At 38.2% G+C, this 22,823-nt stretch overlaps 1 protein-coding gene and 1 long non-coding RNA gene across 6 annotated transcripts; one reads left to right on the top strand and one right to left on the bottom strand.

Annotated features, from left to right (window-relative positions):
* Nucleotides 1-810: 810 nt before the first annotated feature.
* Nucleotides 811-21,413, bottom strand: LOC139126498 (uncharacterized). 3 transcript variants are annotated; one of them, XR_011550602.1, is made up of 5 exons: nucleotides 21,278-21,413; nucleotides 20,269-20,311; nucleotides 19,863-19,936; nucleotides 19,278-19,388; nucleotides 811-1,593 (listed from the first exon to the last, which is right to left on the bottom strand). It is a non-coding gene; the product is annotated as an uncharacterized lncRNA (long non-coding RNA). The 3 variants fall into 3 exon arrangements; XR_011550601.1 differs by having other exon boundaries at nucleotides 19,278-19,936; XR_011550603.1 differs by lacking the exon at nucleotides 21,278-21,413 and adding an exon at nucleotides 21,181-21,271 and having other exon boundaries at nucleotides 19,278-19,936.
* LOC139126497 (uncharacterized) lies at nucleotides 3,630-18,274 on the top strand. 3 transcript variants are annotated; one of them, XR_011550600.1, is made up of 4 exons: nucleotides 3,638-4,003; nucleotides 5,548-5,792; nucleotides 16,626-17,036; nucleotides 17,570-18,274. XR_011550600.1 is itself a non-coding variant. In XM_070692553.1 (3 exons), the coding sequence occupies exons 1-3, from the start codon at nucleotides 3,952-3,954 to the stop codon at nucleotides 17,713-17,715; spliced, it is 609 nt and encodes a 202-aa protein (XP_070548654.1). In that variant the 5' UTR covers nucleotides 3,630-3,951; the 3' UTR covers nucleotides 17,716-18,274. The 3 variants fall into 3 exon arrangements, 2 of the variants coding, with proteins under 2 accessions (XP_070548654.1, XP_070548653.1); XM_070692553.1 differs by lacking the exon at nucleotides 5,548-5,792 and having other exon boundaries at nucleotides 3,630-4,003; XM_070692552.1 differs by lacking the exons at nucleotides 3,638-4,003; nucleotides 5,548-5,792 and adding an exon at nucleotides 11,361-11,533.
* Nucleotides 21,414-22,823: the final 1,410 nt, after the last annotated feature.

Raw genomic sequence — 22,823 nt, 5'->3', positions numbered from 1 at the left:
TCTCTATATAGACCAATATTGTTTTTATCGAAGGATGAAGCAAGTATGTTGAGAATATAAAGCCCCACCAGTTCACATACCTCAGCTCCGTCATAACTTCCCATTGTAACGTCATACAAATTGGTGCTATCACGTTTCATCCATGGTACAGAGTCATCAAATAGGAGTGATTTCCTTGAATGCATAATGATATCAACATCCCTATCTGCAATGGTGGTGTGTTGCGTTGCAAATTCAAGCGATTTTTGTAGCAGGGATTCTGAGATAGATGGGTAGAAATTCACAATGTCGAATGTCACGAATTTGAATTGCATCTTGTCTTCTATGTTTTCAAACCAGCGGATGACTGATGTTGACTTTCTCCATGGTTTACAGCTGTGATTGATCTGATGGTAGTATTTATTCTGTCAAGGATTTGTTTACTTACTTTGCCCATCTCACTCTTCGTGGGGTTGATGATGTCTGCATGTTGGGTTGTTCATGAAGTTATCTTTGTGGTCTTTCAGCGTTATAAATGCCTGCCTGCAAATTTCACACAATAAAATCTACCTATCTGACGATCGCGTGTATGCGTGAAACTCGAGTAATAGGTACCAAACATACTTGATGTGATCTCATATTTATTGTAATATTGCTCTGCATCCCTGCATCGAGCACTTTACCCCTCTGAGAAGATACAAACAAGTTTTGGTATATATATATATATATATATATATATATATATATATATATATATATATATATATATATATATATATATATAATATATAATATGTATTTATATCTATATAATTAAACATTGACAGCATACTCAGAAGACTGAAAAATCGAAAGTAAAATTATTAACCTTAAGAATGACTTCAAGTAATGTTGCCTGCATGTCTCACAAGGATTGAAAGCTCAGTCACAAAGTCATCAACTTGTTCTGCATTTCATGTATAATAACGGCACACAATATTCACCGACGAGAAAAAAATAAATCAAATATCAGTAACGTGACACAGGATTGAATGCTGACTTTAATTTTATCAACAACGTTTTTGAATATCAGTTTGTTGTTGACATTATGTTTCTAAAAACGGTAGAAAATGTATGTTGTCAACATTCTTTATATATTGTGCACAAACTAAGCGTATTCGAAGGTTTATCTCGGCCACAAAAGGCATTGCCCCTGTCATCGTTAGGGCTGACTGTGCAGCGCCCTCAGCGTCCACCACAAAGCATGCTTTATCAAATTTTAGTCGGAACAACCACCTGCCACAACAGCACAACACCCATCAGCTCTCACGACGTTGCATCGCTTCAGCTTTTATTGTGATGTAAATTACATTGAATTTATACATGGATGGAATTTATTTTGTCCTTCCTGTCTTCCTATCTAAGGTTCAGTTGCAAAAACTTTAGGCCTAAAGAGGTCACGGTGGAAGAGTACGGCGGATAAAAAACTGGGTGTCAGGAGATTAAAACTTTTACCGGTACCGTAGTTTTATCATCTCTTTCAAATGTTATGTTGGAATACAAGCGGTATCTGAAGACATCTTTCCCTACACCGATGATCGCCTGCTACTCTCCACAGTCTCCACGTACCCTTCTCTGCGGATAGAAAAGAACAGAATTCGTTTACACTCACTATGAAGCACATATAGCCGTTGGTTTGCTAATGTTCTTGAAATGATAACAATTAAATTCACCTAAACGCTGACCTTGAACTCATAAACGTTTTGTGTAAGTGGAGCATAAATATCGTGATCAGTCACTCCATGCTCCACTTCAAGGTTTGAAGTTCGCCGGGATTACGATATACGCTTTGAAAGCGTGTCATCACTGTGTTTTGTCTGAGTGTTGTGTGGCATATGTACCTTAGGGAACGGTTTCGTCATTTTAAAGATGCCTCACATAATATACTAACATGATACAAATGTCGTCAGGCAGAAACTTTGTGATGTTTGAATCTTGTAAGACAGCTTAAAATTACACTACTTCATACTATACTAAGGGTACATAAAAGTTTTTGATCAATCGTTCATAGTCACACTGAAAAACTTCCCTGAGATCTAAGAATGATCCGTAAATGCAAATTTATATATGGACACTTTTTTCTTGATATCGCCTAATTAAAACGATAATACGAAAAAAACTAAATCTCCGCTCCCTTTCGCTGGTAATTGAATATCATCAAAACTTGGCACAAAATCATTCACGCGAAAACTGAAATGTTTGTTAGATTTAGATCTTCACGTTTCCCAGTCACGTATTTTATTAATTTGGCAATCTCAGGCTGAGATCATGTCTGTGTTATTTTGACAATGCAACTGTGATTACTTTCGTTGCAAATTTAATGACCCATTCCATCCCTTAGCCACCGGGCCGTGTCGGGTGTACATGTTTTCTGCGGGGCATAAAGGTGGAGCGTACCCTATGCTGAAGGTCACGTGACAATACAGGGGCGCTTACAAAGCTACTGATCGGAACACGCATTGACTTTGACAAAACCGACTTGTCTGTCACTTGTAAAGCAGAGAAATAGAGGGCAGAAGTAAAAAAACCGATACGCATCGGTAGTTAAATTACACCGTGGCCACTTTAGTGTTGATCAAGCCTGTCTGGTACAAGCAGAATTTCTGTCTGCAGAAGGGTGATGAAACGGTTACTTTACCCTGTATCAGTGGTGATAATGATCCTACTATCGGTACCCCATGGACAGGCCGATTAGCCTGAAATTACGGAGTGATTATAAAATACACTGTATACAAATGATGTTGACCACAGCATTTGGCCTATCAGTATTTAGTTTCAGGTAAAACTTATGTGTTTGAAATGCAGTCAGTGTTACAGTACACCACACATTTTGTGCCGATTTCAATATTGCAGTGAATGAATACCAACGATACTATAGCGTGTATCTTAAATGTCGTGTTCAGACTTTGTTCAGACGCGGTAATTGAGAAAATGCCACTTTGAAAATGTTAGCAATTAAATTACAGAGATCGCCCGTCTTGGCTGCAAAACTTTCGAAATAAACATTCACTTGCACTAAACCATGTTTCTTTCCTACAAACCGTGAATAAACTTACTCCAATTTCACTTGGTACGGAAAGGTAAGAGAAAAGTACAGTCGGGGTAGCGTTTTACATGTACATGTATTCACATGTGTGTGACCATGAACGACACTTTTCTCATCCCGGTTGAAGGGAACCTGTCCTGATACATGTATATCTCTTCCAAACTTTTCTGGCTCCCTCCACGCTTATCTTAAAAGGGTAGCTTGCTTGTTTTTTTGTAGCCAAATTGCCACCACAATGTCTTATATTTTGAACAATCAAGCTGCCCACGTCCTTACTGAAGGATTTTCCCGTATGAATTTCGCGACTGTTGTTATTGATGTTCATTGTCGGAGTGCAGACTTACAGCGTGTCTACAGTGCAGTGTTGTTATCGATTTGAATTGGGCAGGCGAGACATTTTAGTAGAACGTTATCTCAATCCCAACAGTGGGGTGCCGATAGTGAACCTTACATTTATTACACCGACCACCACTTTGTTTCGTTTATACGCGGAAACATAATTTCTGCTTGCACCAGACAGGCTTAATCAACACTAAAGTGGCCACGGGTGTAATGATTTGGTGAGGGTTCGATAACAGGGGTCATGATCCCGGATATCAATTTGAATGGGTCAGCCATGATTGGTGTCTGCGTCCAGAGATTTAGGTCGCCAGGACAACATCAAAGTCCTTACGGGACTCGTCCTTAGGACGTCTTCAGGTCAGCCTGACCCTCCGTGTAATTGTGTCATCGAAAAGAGGAAGCGTTCCTGTAAATGGGTAACTCTAGGTCCTTGACGCTTATACTTCGTAAACTCGATATATGTGTTCTTCTCAGCGCTCGACAGATCATTTGTGTCGACTTACACATAGTGTTGTACGTTGCGATTTTAATAATGGGCTGACAGGATGACTAGACCCCAGCAAATTACAACAACTCTATTGACCACGGTCCTCACAGGTAAGTTCAAAATTGATAAAAATAGCAAATCATTAAACTATACATATTACAATAACCGCTAACTATTACTCTTTCTCGACGTAATGATGACGTAATTTATTTCTCATCTCCGCGTCTTGACGTTATGAAATGCTCCATTTGTAATTGGTCGTGTAATTACGCAATGCAGTTTCATTTCGCGGTTACAACATTGGTGACTGTTTTACAGTGGTACAGGCATTCAGAATGCTGTCAAGCGTGTAACTCATAAACAGTCCATTTATTGCCTGGGTACGTCTGAGGCTACACACGTAGCTCATACGGGGATCAAAGTTGAGTAAAGTGCACAGTATTAAAATTACGCATGTAAAAAGACACGCGAAAATAAAAAATGATGGTTTTTAGGTAAGCATACATACGTAGGCGGTATTTATGGATATTTGGCGATCTCTTCGAAGCCTGTAACTTCCTGTCGAATCATGAAATCAGGAATTTCCGTCCAACAATAAAAGATGATGTAATTGGTTTCGATGTTGTTGTAAACAATATACTTTGCCACCGAATATGCCAGTAACTTTCCGTCACATGCAATGAGGAAGAGTAACAGAGCAACGTGTTAGCTTTAAGCGACACAATGGCTTGTAATAAATTAAAGTTTGAAGGGACAAAGTCGTTGGTTTTTTTAGCTTTTCCTGAATTTTGTTTGATATGAAAAGTTAATGTAGTTTGCGGTTTTTGACTGCTTGAAACATGCTGAAATATGGTCATCTATGCATAACGGCAACTCTGCTCGTAGCCAGACAAGATTTAACATATACACTGAAACATTTGACAGTCTGTACCAAAAAAATCAAGTTCAAAAATTCAAACTCGCCATGCGACACTTCACATACACTGTTACATAACGTTTGGACCCCATGCAAGTTGTAATGAAATCATTGCCGGTGCCTTTCACACGGCAGATGTCCCTCAATTTGTGGCAATGTTCATTTTTCATGGAAAGGCAAAGCGGACTATTTGCAGTCAGCACAGGAGTAAATTTTTACACCTCACAATTATGTACTGTCGCAAGGTTGTACACTGAGTGACTTTGTACACGTATCCAATGTTTTCTTGATGTCACATAGAGGTCACAAAGAGCGACTTTGTCTGTTTAAAGAATGGTTCAAGGATAGCTGCTGTTCACGTCAAAACATGTCTCCGTAATTTTAACATCGACAGTGAATTACGTTAGTCGGTCGTGAACACAATTTTTTCTTATTATATCTTGTGTCACCTTACGTTTACTACTACTACATAGCTTTGGTAATAAAATGTCGAGGTTATTTCATACACTTCTTCGTATATTCCCACCAGGACTGCTTGAAACATGCTGAAATACTGGTCAGCTGTGCACAACGGCAACTCAGCTTGCAAAAAGACAAGATTAAAATGTTAAGTGAAACATTCTACGATCTCTACCAAAAAATCAAGTTCAAAAATTCATTTTATTTCACATTGGTTACGACAAATAATTGTAATAAACGGTAGGGTTTTTCATATTTTTCTTCGTATATTCCCACTAGGACTCGTCTCCTATGCAGCCTCGCAGTCTGTTGCAAATATCACATTTGACAGCGTTGAATTCCACGTCTACCGGGGTGACCCTGTCGAGTTGTCGTTTGCCATGAAATGTCGGTTATGTGAAGAAAGTTACAAATTCAGAATAAAAGTTTCGAAAGACAACGGAAAAGAAACAAAAATCATGCATGAGTTTCATGGACACACCACAGAAATGCATCCAAACTGTCTGGGAAATTATTGCATAAAGGTGAGTAGAAGAAAAACCTGGAAAATGGAGATTACATTTCTTCTTAAAAACGCCACCAACGATGACGACGGTGATTATCTTCTGGAAGTTCATGCCCAAGAAAAAGGCAAGCTCACATTCAAAGCCAATGGCTCGGTCAAATTCTCTATAAACGTGAAAAAGAGAAAAAAGTCTAATATCCGACACAGAAAGCCGAAAGAGGGCGTAATGAGGAAAAGGGGCAAAGGTCGAAGACAAAATAGTTCAGACATTGGTATCCTTAGAGTTGAGGCATGAAGAACCTTCATTTTGAGTGATTTATCAACGTTTGTACTTTGAAGAGACCTTACTTGCTATTGGTTTTCTCCACAATGTTCCACACTCTTGTGTTTCTGGAATTGTGACTTGGTTCCAAAAACTGTCCAAATTCTCCCAACGAAGGGAATTAATAATAAATTAATTATATATTTGCCGTTGTAACGATTGTGTTCCCTGAGTCCGACATGGATGTTGCTGTTTATATACTGTATTACAGTTAGGTATAAATGGTGAATACATTTCATAACATATCGTTAAGTCATGGGGCAGGGCTGAAACACGGCAAGCTTTTTCAGTCCTTAATGAGGTGAAACACGCAGCCATTGTGCTCAAAATAAAATCGAATAAAATAAAAAAATAAATAAATAAATAAATAATGGAATAAAAAAATAAAATTTAACAAAATGAAATCAAATCAAATAAAAAATAACTTCAGTTACCTCTAAGGCATGTGTTGACATCCATTAGCTCTCCTTCAACTTAATGTTTGGGCCAATCGTCTGGCAAATGAAATAATGATCACCCCTCGATTCAAGAACGTCATTTTCAGTTCATTTGTTGCCAACATTTGAGGGCGAATACTACAATAATTTCAAGGATCATATACCTTTACTTGCATATCAAGTATATTTGACAACACCAGGGTGGCTGGAATATATTGTCTTTGTGTGGACATTTCACTCCAATAAATTTGGTTCTCCAGAAGCATTTGTAATGTAATCTGTGTCTCATCGGTGTTTATGTTACAAGTACTTTAGGCCAAAAAGAAGTTTCTCGTCCTTGACATTCAGCAAAAGTAATGCGATAACGCGATTTTCTTTTTCTCTTTGTTTATTCCTTTCTTTTTTTTTAATTCTTAACAATGTTGGTTTGGCACGAAGCTTATTGATGCAACATTTATTGTCTTTTATCACTTGCTGCATAATACTTCCTTTTTCTTCAAGAATTATTTGACATGCAAACAGGGATATTAAGGATAGCTGCACTGATGAGTATGTACCCCCCCCCCCCCCCAAAAAAAGCCATGACGCGCCGGATGTACGACCAGAAACGATCTCTGTTTTGGGCTTATCCAAGCTCCCTACTTCAACGTCATTATCGACGTTTTGTCAACATTACCGAAGAGCGCCCTCATTGGACACTGCGTCCATCATAGACATTTGTAGAGCATCGGAATCCAGTGACACATAACAGTGCTGTACAAATAGAATAAAAGGCAAAATAGAATATTAAACGAGATGGATATCTTCTCTCAAAGAGATGTCACTTTTAGCTGTTTTTTAGATAGATCACTACGCAAACTAAAATATGTGTATTTTCGTTTTATTGTATATGTTGTGGGGTACAGTGGGTGTACAAGAAACGTACAGTCGAATTTACCAACTATTTTTACTACTTTTTTGAGATAAATCTTATAGAATTACGTCACACCATCTTATTTTATGCAGCTAACAGTACAGCTCACACTACTTCATGATAATTTTCAGTTCAAGCATATCATGAGCTGATTAAGACTGAAGTACTGTTATTTCTGCAACATACAGTTCCAAAACATTTCTTTACAAATAACTCTACAGCGGCTGTCCTAAATGACTTATTCTCGCGTTGATGGTGTTTGACATTGACTGTGTATGTGATTTTAGTCCTTCGTTCTCCTTTGCAAGTTATACTTATTTAGTCAATATGCTCAGAGATAAAGCTGATTAAAACCTGATTTCAAACCAAGATTTCATGAAGAAAGATGCTAGTTACTAACCGAGCTATGAAAATACACAATGATGTAATTGTAACAAGGACTTGGCAAATATGTTGAATCTGCATTTTTCACTGGTTCCTTTATAAAAAAAGGAATGATGTTGTCATTAGCTTTAAAATCTGAACCGTCATTTGAATACATTTCTCACGATGACTTCTTCTTTCAAGTCAATTGTGAACAACTCATTGCAAAAGGACTTTTCATCATTAAATAAACGATCATGAAAAACCTACGTTGCCGACCAAACTGAAAGTCAGAGACTTTCGAGAGTAAAAATATTTTGTACCTAGACCAAAGATAAACTTACTAAAGGTACAACAGATATGTTGCCATGAAAAATGCACCAATCGCTCTTTCGGTTCAATTTATATTCACATCCTAGTGCCGTCCGTCATTTAGCTTAGAGGCACATTTGTATTGTCCCTTGGTCACAAATAAAGACAGGATCCTTTTGCTCCACAGCCCACCTATGTCAGTACGGGCTTCAATTTCAAAACACAAATTCTTCGTTAATTCCAGTTACATGAATGCAGGGGACACATTTGTTTCAATCCAACAAAACTAACGGTACCACCAAAGCGATCAAAACTTCGCCGTGAAACGTGAATATGAATTCATATCGTCGACGTTGAATACTTTAACATCGGGCATGATATATCACTGGGAAAAATTTGTATGCATGCATACATATCAATTCCTATTTATTTCCAAAATACATATACAATGTACAGGTGCAGTATTACACTAACATTAGTTGAACACACTACACCTCCTTGGAAAATGTGGAAATTGCCTACATGAACGTGAACAGCGAAGTCAATTCAATCGAAACAGAATTTCCTGCACTTTAATCTCCAGATTTCGTTAGAACCCATAATGGCACTCAGACTGCAAAATTTAGTAATGAATTTGGCATCATTTCAACTTAACCCAGTTTTAACGAGACCTGTTACAAAGGCTACCTATAATTAGTACGCTGATCTTGGAGCGAAATCCCAAGCTATTGATTCCAAGCGTCAAAGGATAATACTTATCATAATTACATTACATCCATCCATCCATCCATCCATCCATCCATCCATACATACATACATACATACATACATACATACATACATACATACATACATACATACATACATACATACATACATACATACATACATACATACAAATACACACCCATGCACACGTATTCTATAGAGCATTGAGTTACTTTAAGGGACCGATCAGTTATACAGCCGGGGGTGGGCTGGCAAATTTCTTCCTGTGCATCAGTCAAAATAAGTGAACATCCTACCCATTGCCTCCCCTCGAAATTATGACCCCCTCCTCTTTTAAGATGACAAAATTTCATGACATCTCCCCCCCCCCCATTGCCTGAGTAAGTAAGAGATCTTTATGTGACAGATAATACATATACTTTTATTCAGATTTACAGTGAAATGACTTCAGAGAATGAAATCATGCACTGAGATAATCATTTTTATTTCCAAGAATATTTTTGTAAATTGAAACTGCTTTTTGGCGGAATGATTAATACTTATGATACTATCAAGTGACCCCCCCCCATCTTTGCTGTTTGAAAAATACATGACCTCCCCCCCCCCCCGCCCCCGACCTTGAAGCTTTCAAATTTGAGGTAATCCCCGGATTATGCCAGCCCACCCGGCCTCAATCAAACGCTCCCTGATATAAGCAAACGCTATATCTTTGTCCACCAGGAAATGATGCAAATAATCAATTCTGATAAATCTAGGTTGTTAAATAAACCCTCTGAAATGGTCTCAAAATGTCGTCCACCAAAAAATATTATTTTTTCCAATTTCAACACCACCTTAAACCACAGCATAATGACACGTCCTAACAATGAGAATAAAGACCTAAGCTGAAATTAGCTCTGTCTGTCTGAGGATTGCAGGACGCATGAAATTTAAATAACAGATATTACTAGTATTATGCACCTGCGTCTGTAACGGAGGGAGTTTTTTTATACAGTCCATGGATCCAATAACTTTGACGGGGTGTACAACTTGTAATTCTGAGTGAAATTGTGCTGCTGAACTACATTACCGCGTGTGCACTGCGCTGCGCGGGTAAAAAGTTTCTTCTGTGCGCTTATAATTGGCGGACGCGCTGAACGCGTTCCCAATCTGCTCGCCATTGTACGACGCTCGAGACACATCCTCAAAACGCTACAATTTCCCCTTTTGCTGGTGAAATTTGGCTAAAAAAGTGTAGAATAAATTTATTCACAAAATATGCGGATTAATGTTTTTGTATATATATATATATATATATATATATATATATATATATATATATATATATATATATATATATACATGTCGCTTTAATATTATATTTAATAATTTAATATTTATGTATATTCATATTTGAATATTTTTTACTTTTCTTTGACTTTTCTGTATTTCTTCAAAAACAATATTAATATACGACATTTAGATGTTACATAACACAACGAATTAATTAACGTAAGATGAAACTCTTCGACTCGAAAGACGTTGGAATGGAATAGGACTTTGACTTAATGTTGGTGTTCACTACATACAAACCACAATATGAGATGGATTGAACAATGGAGAGAACGTGTTTTGTTGATTGTATTTATGAGAAATGAAGTGTTATATCGTTGACCAACAAGGTCATCATATCTCTGCGCTCTAGGCCTAACCACAAAGATACATGCTTTCGGAGTCCATCTACCCAATCAATCAATGAAGGTTTTGTTATCCACATTCTTTTCCTCATTGAAAGTGCTGTCCCCTTAATTATATAGGCACAGTCAAGTGAGTACCTGGAGTGGTTTTTGGCTTTAATACTGTTCATGTGTCTTCTTTTCAATGACGACAAACGAGGAGTCAAACACTCAGCCAGAATGTCCTGTAACATGTAGCAAACTTTGAACACCCATATGACAATATATAGACTAGGGTCTTAATCATTTGCACGTTTGAGCACGGCTTGTCGTTGTTGAAACTTTTTTCGATGAGTCACTCTGTTTATCTTGATTTCGTCCCTTCTGCTATTGATAGACTAGCCTATAACCTCTAAATAATCAATTTTCGGATGTGCAGATATTTGCCTCCGAGTCTTAAGAGCTTTTACCTTGAGATTATTTTGAAAGCAGGAAATAGATCTGACATATCAACTTGCTAAAAATCCCCTGTAGTCGTTAATAGCACCTGGGGCATTCGTTAATGGCCACTGCGCATCTTTTAAAAATTTATTTGTTTGATTTAGTTTTCTGTTTTTAATTATAACTACTTTACCTTTCATTTATTGTTATTTTTCATCTTTCTAATTTGAGGGCTCTGAATTTGGCCTCACTGTGTTGAGGGCTCAGAGCTTTGGTCCGTTTCTGTTATGCGTAGTGACAACTTTCACTGCCGCGGACATGTCGTCGACTTTGTGTTAGCTATTTTTAGAAATGAACGCGTGGTTCTCCCCGATCATTGTACACTTAAAGGAGCCCCCTGCACCATGGCCATCGTCATCTACAATCTACAGTGTCTGCACATTACAGTAGCAGTACACTGTCATAAAACTTTGGCGAACAGGTGTCACCTGACATAACAGAGATTGCTATCTGATCGTACAATGGCTGAAGTACGTGTGGCTGTGCAGGCAACCATTACAGCTTGTCTTTGGCTATTCCATTTGACAGGTAAGCTCTAATTGCCAATGATTAATTCACAAGTTATCAACAGATAAGCCTTTGAACTGAACACATAGACCGGTGATAATAACTCTACAACAATGTCTGCAAGTCCGCCTCAAAAGAACGTCACAATAGGAAACCTCGGGCAGTTATTTTAGTTACCAAGCCCTCAACAGTTTGATTTGGTAGGCAATGAGCTATTTATCAATTGCTGACACACATCATTGAGTAAAATATAGTAGCATTTAGTTTTGCAGTGTACAGAACAGAATGATGCACTTGTGTTCACTTAACGCCAAGACTTGGATACTTAAAGAGAAAGTGGACTTTGGTAAGGGCTGAACACTTCCGGCTAACATTGTACGTCATATCAACGGGGATTCCCCAGTGACATCAACCTGTAGCTGTCTATGAAATACGAAAACTATCGTGGAATAGAATAAATTGTGATACGTTCGTCTTTGGAAGAAGGGAAAGTCCGTTTTCCGTATCAATATGAATTGTGTTGCACAAATCGATCGCCAATCTTGCAAAATCTCAGACATCTTATAAGATTCACCAATCGTCATTCCGCCGTTTGTTAGACACCTATTGACCTTGACGCACGCGCCGGCGACGTGACGTGTTATACATGTACCATGTCACTGTCTCCAGGAAAATGGTGTCGTTACCATGAGAACGCGTCTTGTTGTTAAATGACAGGGAACGGTACTTCAGTAAATATTATCTGATTCAAACTACTAATCTGGGTAATTCATGTAACACGCTAACTTTGTCAGACCTAATAAATAATTTCAATGTTTCCATACCGTCTCTCTACTAAAAGGCTGAACTCTAGATCGGTAACAGTGGATGTGTTAGCACGCTAGTCAGCATATATTCAAGTGAAATGAAGTCAAACAATCCATTCGTCACAGAAAAGAACAAAACGCAGTGATGTATAATGTTTCTATCGATCATATGCAAAGTTAACGTTTCTGTTATACTAAATATGCAACTTCACATGTCAATACCCTCAGCCCATGGTCAGACGAAGCTACATGATGGACATATTCATGAACCTTGAATTCGGTCGACTAAAACTACAGCACTGTACGTACGGCATTGTTGGTAGAAATCTTCTTGATTGACCTACACTCGGAAACTGAACTTTGTGCATTCAGTTTTATTAATAACAGGAGAACGCCTTTCTGTTGTACGTTTGCAATTTTATCGTTCTGTACTATATTATCACAGGCGGCACTGCCATGGCAGGTCAGTGAAATGCAATATAACTATCACATGGTACTTATGATATCGTTATTCAAAGTGTACTTATCGTCCAAAGCGACATATTTTTAACATGCTTAAAAAAACTCAAGTCAGATTTACAGGATACATCTAGTCTATACGTAGACAAATCGTTACATTCAGAGCCGTACATTCGAGCAATTGGCCTCTGACGTACGTCCATCAGGGAAATCCCCCCCGATGACCTCGTGATCCGTCCATGCCGGCGGATATTTCGCAATCATCGGGCAAGGGATTGTTGACACTCTGTTCATAATCGATTAAAAGTTTAGTGTGTACACATCAATTACGGCTAGTCGGTGACGTGTTGGTGTGAAATATCACCAAGCCGCCAATTTCATCTTAAATTTGGTATTTTACTAGATTGGAATGTATTTTCGAGGCCAGTCTTTCCAACATTCCTTAAAGACTCCCATAGAAATACGTAAATGTCATTGTTTAAAGGTATAGTCTCCTAAATTACGGCCAGAGTCCTTTGTAAAGGGGATGTACCTTGATTCATTGCTAAAACTCTGATCACTACTCCAGAATTTTGTTGAATGAAATCAGTCACCGGGCCAAGTAGACAAGTTCTATGTACCGATAGGCGATTTTTGACAACGCCTATACTTAAATATCCTCAATTCTGCCACGGACAAACTTCAGGATGCAATACAGCAATGATTTTCTCGTTGCAAAGACCCAATGTGTGACGTCAGTTATTGTGACATTCCAGACAAACAATGGGCTACGTTACTGTAACGGCACATGTTAAAGGGTAAACATATTGGCAGTGTTTGTGCTCGCAGTGGATATTATAATTCACTGCAGTTTTCCTTTTGGCGTCAAGGTATTGGAACAAGCTGCTTAAGTGAAATCACCATCAGTTCTAATGAATTTGATAATTCTACTTAAGTCAGACAATTTCGAATCCTCAGTCTTTATAGAAATTGTACGTTTATGGAAAGCAAAAGTGGTGTTGTTAGATAAAACACGCGAATACATATAGTATTGTAAAATGCTGCATCATCGATGTAAAACGCGTAAGATTGCATTGTAGGAAGTCGAGATAATTGATCGATGTGACTTATCCTCGGCAGGGTCTACTCATATCAGAAAATATCTAAAATGTGTGCTCAATTAACACCTATCTCTTCTTACGCTCACAAGATCTTTGTTTCCTTATAAAAGGTGGTTATCTCTGCTGAAAGCGATTAATTTGCATTCATTGTGTAATGTATATGACTGCCTGGTCAATATAATCTAGATACAAGGTGGGTTTAGACGCTACTTCACATATTCTGAATATTTGTGTTCACTGTAGCTTCAGCGCAGAGTACAATGAACACACAAACAAATTAAATTGCATGTACGATACCTAGGAATGCAAATGTTGATTTATGTGTCTTTTTTACATGATACTGGAATACTTCAATTTCTTTAAGTTAAAAAGTACAAAACCCTTTCAGGCAATTCAGAGAGGTTGATTATGGCAATACATTGGGTGTACAGTAGCATTGCCTCCTCCGTTTCAAGAAAATGAGTTTAAAAATCCTCACTGTCTTCCGGAAATTGACGTGGTAACCATGACAACGAATCCGATTGCTTGTGTCACAGATACGTACAATAAAAACAGTTGGTAGTTGATTCAACATTTATTTCAAACGGCAACACTCCATCTCACCGTGGCTGATCTAATACGTTAATACTAGAAACTCTATTTTGGATATCTCTTCACTGAGGGGCAGTAGGGTGGTTCTGCAATGATATTAACTTGTCGAACTTTAACCTTGACCGATGGCTTGTACACATTGTACACTATTCAGTGGATGAATTTGAATGGCTAGGTTTCTCTATTGAAATGAACAATGTTAGGTATTCCATTCATGAAATAGATGCAGTATTACCAAATCATGACTTCATATGGACATACCCCCTTTTCCAACACCCACGTCAAGACAGCGTAAGTTAAATACAAATGGATCTTGAGCCTAGTTTGTCAGAACTTGCAAGTCGCTCTCGAAGTGCTGATCTGTTACTGAATTGGTTTTCAATAAGGTGTTCGTAAGACTACTCTTTGAAACTGTCGACGGAGTTTATGTTAAATACCACAATGATCAGCAAGCATCTCGTTGTAGTGTCAGTGATCACACTTCTACATTTGAGTGGTAAGTGCTCTTTGATACATTTCACAGGTTGTATTTGCATAATCAGGTCTGTACACGGTTCATGGAGTCGCCATGTATTTTCAATGCACACCAGGTAAATATTAAACACTGCTTCGGATTCTATTTGTGGTAAAATTTACCCATCTACTCACGCCAATACCTTGATCACTGCCTCACATCCACTCAAACTGAAAACTTTGAGGACAGGTATGAGTAATCTGAAGTGAAGTATCTCTCGAAAGGGATTCCCCAACCACAAACAACGTAACAACTGGCTGCCACTGAGGACGTGCGTGTCTTGGATCACGTGATCAGAGCACGTGATCAGAGACTGATAGGTGAACACTTGGACGTTACAATTATTGGACAAGGCGTTGCTGATACGCTGGGCATGTATTCAATCAACCACCTGTTTATCAGCAGTTGGTCTGTGTGCACAAGATGCATATCAGCCTAGATCTGTACATTGGCGGTAGAAGAGATCTCCGTCCATGATCTGTACAGTGCAAATGATTTATGATACGAAATAGCTTTCTGTGCCAGTTTTATTGTTCATTACCACATTAGCACGTGTTGAGGCATTGGTGTTCTAATCGGTTAGTTTTCCGACTTGAATGAAATTTGTCCACTGTGATACTGATGTTTTAAACGTCCTAATCTGACGATTGTCCTTACGACAAAGGTCAACTTTCGAAATATATATCCATATGCTATGTAGATAAGTGCTTTGTGCCGATCAGACTGTAAATCACATTAGCTTATGTGCACAGTCTGCGCAGGATTTGAAATGAGTCTGTAACTTCAACGTGTAAGCAGAATATCATGATACTAATTCACTTGCTGACATTTTACCTTTCAATTGAGTAAACTTAAGCAACGACATCTGGGTTTTGAACCATAGACCTTGTATAGACAATGCAACCGAGTTAATGAAGTCCAGGGTAACTTGGAAAAATAAGAATACGTTCACTGGAGGAAATCTTTCCTCGGTGGACAAAGATTTTGTTAGATTGGAGGTAATAGGTCGGTTCAAGTCGTCACTGTAACTGATGCCTCCAATAATCTCAACGGTAGCAGCGTCATTATCGAATAACGTGATAATGAAGACACCGTTGTGTACGGAACAGTGTTAGAACACGGCCCGATAAGATACTGCAGAAATTTAAGCGTCGACATCTCAGTAGCAGCAGTTCAACTTCCAATAGTTTCTTTGCCTAAAACACGAGAACTAACATAAAAAAGTACAATGCTGTTACCGGGAGTTCAATCAATTGAGTGCCAGAACGAATAAAATTAGCGGCCTCGACACCACTGTATATTACTTACCAAGACGTTTGTGTATATTTTCACGTTTGTAATCTATACTTACTGTAAATTTAGCAGCTTGTTATGTTTATTAAGTTCAACGTTGAATTTAGCATTACATTGATGACTGGCCATTAATCATTGGGCCAGACAATTATGAATTAAACTAAAACTCATATGTTGCATTTTTCAACGTCATTGATTGTGTATTGGATCTCTGCTAAGTAATGAATGGTGTATTGGATCTCTGCAATTGCAAAGTAATGAAAAGTGTATTGGATCTCTGCAAATAATGAATTTATGTCGAATTTGAGAATAATGTCTGTAACGAAAATATAACTCCTTGACTTTTGCAGGACACCATCTAGCACCAACTGGGTCAGAAAAAATCAAGATTCTCACATCACGACTTATTCTTCCCGTCCAAGAACACGAAAGAGTCTCACTTCAAGTAGAAGTACAGTCTTCATTCCCACTTACAAGTAATTATTACTTGTATGCCAGGGCAGGAATACATGGAGACAACCTAAATATGGATCTAAAAATACAATTGAATTCAAGCGAAGGATTAGAAAACACCCTTGGTTGTTACAGTATGACTTATAGACCGGAAACCTTTGAACATACCATGACAGTTGTTATTGAAGATGTATCATGGAAACATGACAACGGCGATTGGGAAATTCACACCATGATATTCCAGAAAAACAACGAGACGTTTTTGATGGAAGACACTTACAGATTTTCATTAGCCGTCCAACGTAAAGGTATGTTACAGTCTTCCAACTTAAATGTGAATTCTTAAATCGTGGGCATATAATTTTCAGTCAAGTAGTTTCACTTTACCATGGGGGAGAATTAGCATAGAACCTTTGATGTATTTTGTGTCCTTCCTTAGCGACGAAGAAATGCAAAGTTTACACTCATGTTGATCTGCGTGTAAGTCTTGTCATTAATTAATGTCTGAAGTTTCAACTCTTACAGAGGATGAGGACTGACGCTCCATTTCTACTCTCAATTTTTTAAGATGATGCTTTCAATAAATTTATGTAATATTTTTTGATTTCACAATGTCCGGCTACTTTTCTATATTTTTTATCGTGCATTCTTCCTTTTATAATTCACATTACACTATGCAATTTTGTTGATTTTTTTCTGTCGTTTACAGTTACAAATCTTTCTGTGAGTAAACTGACAGCAAACTTAACAGTAAATTGATAGCAAGACATATGAACAAGGGAAAATTTACATTGATGGAGTGGTCAAGACACATTGATGTATTTCCTCTTTTTCGATGCAGATTCTGAGAAAGGGCGCAAAAGGAGGAAATGTCAAGGAAACAAAAAATCGACATCTAAGAAAAATGGTAGAAGGACATCTCGGAGAATGAGAAAGAGAAAACAGCAGTCTAATGCGGAACTACAGCACGGAAAAAAATCTGTTTGAAACCTACGCAATCTAAATAAGCAATGCCCACCCACACATGTTTCATTGGTGACGTCACATGGGAGTAATGATGACGTGTGGGGTCATGTCAGGTTACAGCAACCCATATTTGAAGACTGTCTTTGCTCGTTTTGAATTTTCGGAGCCAAGTGTTGGTAAGAGACATCGACACCAGAGTATGCAAATTCGTATTAAATGTCATAATATCTGGTGTTGTCGACTCCACTTGTACGCGTAAACACTGATTGCACCGTATCTTGAATTAGACACCTACAAACTTTGGTAAAGTCTTTTTTCTTACTAACGAACAAAGAATTGTTTTATTGGAACTTTGACAAGGCGTCCGACGTGTACCTTTCAAAGTTTTGAAGTGCCCTCCATATATGAATTTATTTATTGCCTCACAATGTTATGCTTTAATTTATTGAATGACTGAAATCTTCGTTTCCGTCCACAGCAGCTGAACTAATAAACATTCACAAGTTAATTAGGGGCATTATACATACTGGGAATATCATTTTTTTGAATTTTCAACGATAAAATAAAACTGTTATTTATACCTGTTTTCTTGTGCCTCATATATTACATAACATTTACTTCAGTCGAATCATGCGAATGGGAAGGCCACGTTAGCGCTTGATGGCTGAATTTTACAGGACTGATCTCCTGAAGTAAAAGGCAAAGATTTTATCGGCTATGGAAGCTGAGAGGAGGCTACCATTAGTTACGGTCACACTGGTTGATGGATGCTGCAGTTTGGCTGATGAACTTATAAAGCTTGACCCTTGACATCAGTGACATCCCGTGCCCAACGCCCCGATACAATTTATTATCGGGGTCGCTTCCTACATAAATGCTGACACTTAATGATCTGACGATATCGTGGAACTCAAAATATCATGTTGGGTATTTCCAATATCGTAATTTTGTCGTTTCCGGTGCTCTTTGTACAGTGCAAACGCACATTGTACTGCGTCATGACAGAATCACGTGCATGAAGGCAGCTACGGTGGCTTCTCACGTGATTGGTTCGGTAATGCCGAAACAAAAGATAGTGATTCTATATAGGCACAGCCTGGTGAAGATATGCAAACAACAATAACACGTCATGGTAGAAACGACATGACATGGAGAATAAAAACAGTTTCAAATAGATGAAGAGTAACATTTACATGTTACACGCACGTAACCATCAAAGGTTGCCTGAGGTACAAGGTTGTAGCACAGTCCCCTGTGATATATTCCGCTCTTGGACTATGCGCCCCATAGACGTGTGTACATATGCATGTACACACGTCTATGGGGCGAATAGTCCAAGAGCGGAATATATCACAGGGGACTGTGGTTGCAGCTCCGTAATTTAAAGAACAACGATAATTTCAAACATTTTGAGTGATTATAGCTTGATACAACATGTTTGGTACACAAATATATCAGATGATTTATGACAAAAATCTGTGAACTTTTGCTCAGGCTGTGATCCGTAGCTCACAGGGACAATTTACTGACACACCCTACAATATTTCTCAGGTAACGTAACCTTTGAAATTGTGCAAACATACCTTGCACTCCAAGCATTATGGCGTGGTTGCGAACTCGGAGGTCATGGTTCATGAACTCTTGTCCTGTAACTCGTGTTACACCTTCATTCAACTCTGATACAGAAGACTGCTCTGCGAAAGTGAGATGTTGATATCAGCAGGTTCAAGTGCAAATATTCTCGCTGGTCATATTGCAGTTGCTAAACTCGTCTTCCGATCATGCGGTCGTGCTATGTGCACTTCATGTGCGAACAAGGTACGAAGCATCAGACGGAAAACTTATCAAATCAGATTCCTGGTCAATCCTTTTAAAAAACAAAGTGAAAGGCCCTTGCTCGAAAAAATTACATTCTTGTGAACCGACATTGTTCAAATTATCCAACACAGTGCAATGGCGAAAATAATGAAGAACTAGAGTACTGGACAGAGTATAAGTAAAGGGTAATACAGTAAAGGGTATTACCAAACACAGTTGATGTGGTGTGAGTAATGACATCATTACGAAACAAACCCCGTGTTTCTATATAGAATGTTCCTCAGCAGTGGAATAATTTTGACGATAATAAATAAAATACTTCTAAGAAGAACTAATTGAGAAAAGTTTACCTTGACCGACTTGACTACTAGTACCACTGACCTTGAGTCGCTGTTTGACCACTCATTCTTAGATGCAACCAAGTCTGTACAATGAGGAATCTATGAAATTGTGTCGATTGACAAGTTACCTGAAGAGTTGATGTTCTGATGCCCTGAATCAGTAACTTAGTGTTTGAATTCGAACGGCGACTTTAAGCCATGATGCTTTGAAATCGTTTTTACTGCCGACGTTCTTGCGTGACGTCACTGACAAAATAGAAATTTCAAGTAAACGGGTATGACGTCACCGCGATCTAACCGCCGGGCTGCGATAGCTTCTTTTTTACTTCTGCAAAGCCTTTAATGAGATTTCAAAACAAAGTACCTACAGCTGTAACACATGCCATAAAGGGGTACCCGAAAATGAAATACTCACCATAGCGAATAGAATATGTCATTAGATCATCGAGGCTGTTAGACTGAAAATAACATGAGATATCATGAACATTAGCTAACACGTTATTGTAATTTCTCCGTGTATTTTAACATTTTAATTCATTTCTTCATATAAACTACTATAGATTCTCTGGCTGCAGTGAAACGTTCGCTGAAATTGTTCTGAGCATGCCTTCCGTCCATCATAAAATCATTCATCGCTCAAAAATGAAAGAGTACATATGCTGCAGAGGAAAATGTATAGCACATCTCCTAGACTTACGTTAGTCCTTTGGCTATGCCTTTTTGATAAATTAATGAGTAATGTCACACAAATACATTTCCATGTAAATCACTTGATATAAACTGAGGGTGCTGTAGAGAGATACATCTATACAATCATGTACCTCCACGCATAAACACAATGTAAAATGTAATGGGTTTAATCAACTTAAAGTACTATATATCAGATTCTAGTGATTTTAGTGATTTCAAGTGATTTCAAGGTGGGTCCTGGGTCCATGTCATTGACTAAAGTGTCTGTGAATGTTGATGATGTGGTCTTGATCGCTTTTCTCATGCTATGAATGCCAGTTCACGGGCAAGTTCAAACTCTCAATGCCAAATTGACAAGTTTTCACAATTTTCAATGATCGACATCAACCCATAGTGTGTTTTGACTCACTCCACAGAAATGCATCTCTTAGTTTGTGTGACTGTCGCTGACATCGAGAGGAACTTAACTGCCTTCTGGCCTACATTTGTGATTTAACATCATGTGTTTTCTCAAGTTGACGTCAGTAAACCCACCGTTCTATTGATTGCCCATGTCATCACATCGCAGAAGATTGTTTTCTGTGTTTCATCTCATTAGGATTAGGCCTTCTTCTTACAGTTTATATAAAAATCGTACCTTTCTGATCAGTTCCTGCCATATCAGGTCACTAGTACATGTACACTTCGTGAATAGTCAGTGAATATAGAAGTTGTATCATTTTGAGGGTTCATACCTGCTACATCTAGTCACTGCTACGTTGTACCTGCCATCACAGGATACACTGAGTCACACTGAAGGCCGTTCTGTACGTCATTGTGGCCAAGTCAAGTATTACACATGTATTAAAGCAGACTCTATGAAACATTTCGTGGACTAATGGTCGGATCGTAAATGCCAGTTATATTACATCAGTATACACACCAATTGCAGAATGTCGCTCTTATTGGATGAGAGCTTGTTTCGGTTTTGATAAAATGGTAATGTACCAGAGTTATGCTCCTTAACTTGCATAGAAAAATAATGCCGAGACAAAGAGCGTTTGTAATATGCATTTGGTGAGACTGCAGGAAAAACTGATCGATTAGATGATTAAATACACAGCGAGATTTCGAGATAATTTAAAGATCAGTGCAAATTGGCTACGGCGGTATTTTAGGCAAACAAGGCTCGACAGCCCCTTAAAATTCTTCGAGGATTAATTTTGTATGTCAGATGAATTACTCTACCATGTTCAGTTTTCAGGGAAAATACCCTATCATCGACTCATGCGTCATTAACTTACACGAGACAACGTCAACATTATATAACTCATATAAAAAGATTTGCGGAAAATAGTTTTATTTACTGATCTTCAAAATCATAGTGAATGCATGTCTCATGCTGCATCTGATTCGGATACAACATGTATGAGTTGTATTGTCCAATAACTGCAATAGGTATATAGCCACTCTAAAAAATCTAAATGGGCGTCAAAAAGCGTGAGAGAGAGAGAGAGAGAGAAGGAAGTCGGACTCTTCTACTGTCTTGTTGATGTGGCAGATGATTGTTAGGGCTTGTTAATTATGTTAACTCCTCAGACAAGTACCACAGTTGTCTGTTTTAAACGTACCAGCAAAGTCATGGAGTCGTAGAGCTCGCCTATGTATAGTCTGAAGGTCTGATTTTGAAACACACGACAAAACAACTTTTTGACAAATCCCAGCAACGGAAAGGAGCATTCCTTCGTGTTTTTACCAAATTTCTCCCAATTTTCTCTCATCTCGATGGGTTTCTTATCGATCGTTGAACTTTCTCCACTTCTTTTCTGCTTCTTTTTTGTTGTACGTACTTCGGTAAATTAAAACTTTTTCGTAATTTGTCATTCGCTCAACAACGTTTATTAAGGCAGCACCATTAGAGTGAGTAACACTCACGCTAATCTCCTCATGTCTTATACTACCCTTCTGAGAACACGTACAAGTCACGTGACACTTCGGGTGGAAGTCCAGTCAATACAATTGACGAGTCAACATTACTTTTATTTGGGGGCTTTTGCAAGAAGGAATGGGGACAACCTCAACATGCTTAAGAACCCAAAATATCTTTAAATACAAGCAAACTGGAAGAAACAGCTTTTGAGGGATACATCATGACATATACACAGTGAATCTGAAAACAGTAACAAACGACGAGTCGAAGAACACAATCGTGAATGACATATTAAGACTATGATATTCCGAACGACATAGATATTTTGACGAAGGTCATGTACAGATAAGCATTGGTTTTTTAACGTATGG

Source organism: Ptychodera flava (assembly GCF_041260155.1).
Source record: "Ptychodera flava strain L36383 chromosome 3 unlocalized genomic scaffold, AS_Pfla_20210202 Scaffold_27__1_contigs__length_13241970_pilon, whole genome shotgun sequence".
NCBI lineage: Eukaryota > Metazoa > Hemichordata > Enteropneusta > Ptychoderidae > Ptychodera > Ptychodera flava.
Note: the sequence above shows the minus strand (reverse complement) of the source record. Positions and strands in the feature narration are given on the sequence as shown.

Excerpts from the sequence above, each read along its gene's own strand:
- LOC139126497 (XM_070692552.1), top strand. The coding sequence starts at position 11,467 with ATGGCTGAAGTACGTGTGGCTGTGCAGGCAACCATTACAGCTTGTCTT. Across the intron at positions 11,534-16,625 it reads TTGGCTATTCCATTTGACAG|GACACCATCTAGCACCAACT; the intron begins GTAAGCTCTAAT and ends TGACTTTTGCAG. Across the intron at positions 17,037-17,569 it reads ATTAGCCGTCCAACGTAAAG|ATTCTGAGAAAGGGCGCAAA; the intron begins GTATGTTACAGT and ends TTTTCGATGCAG.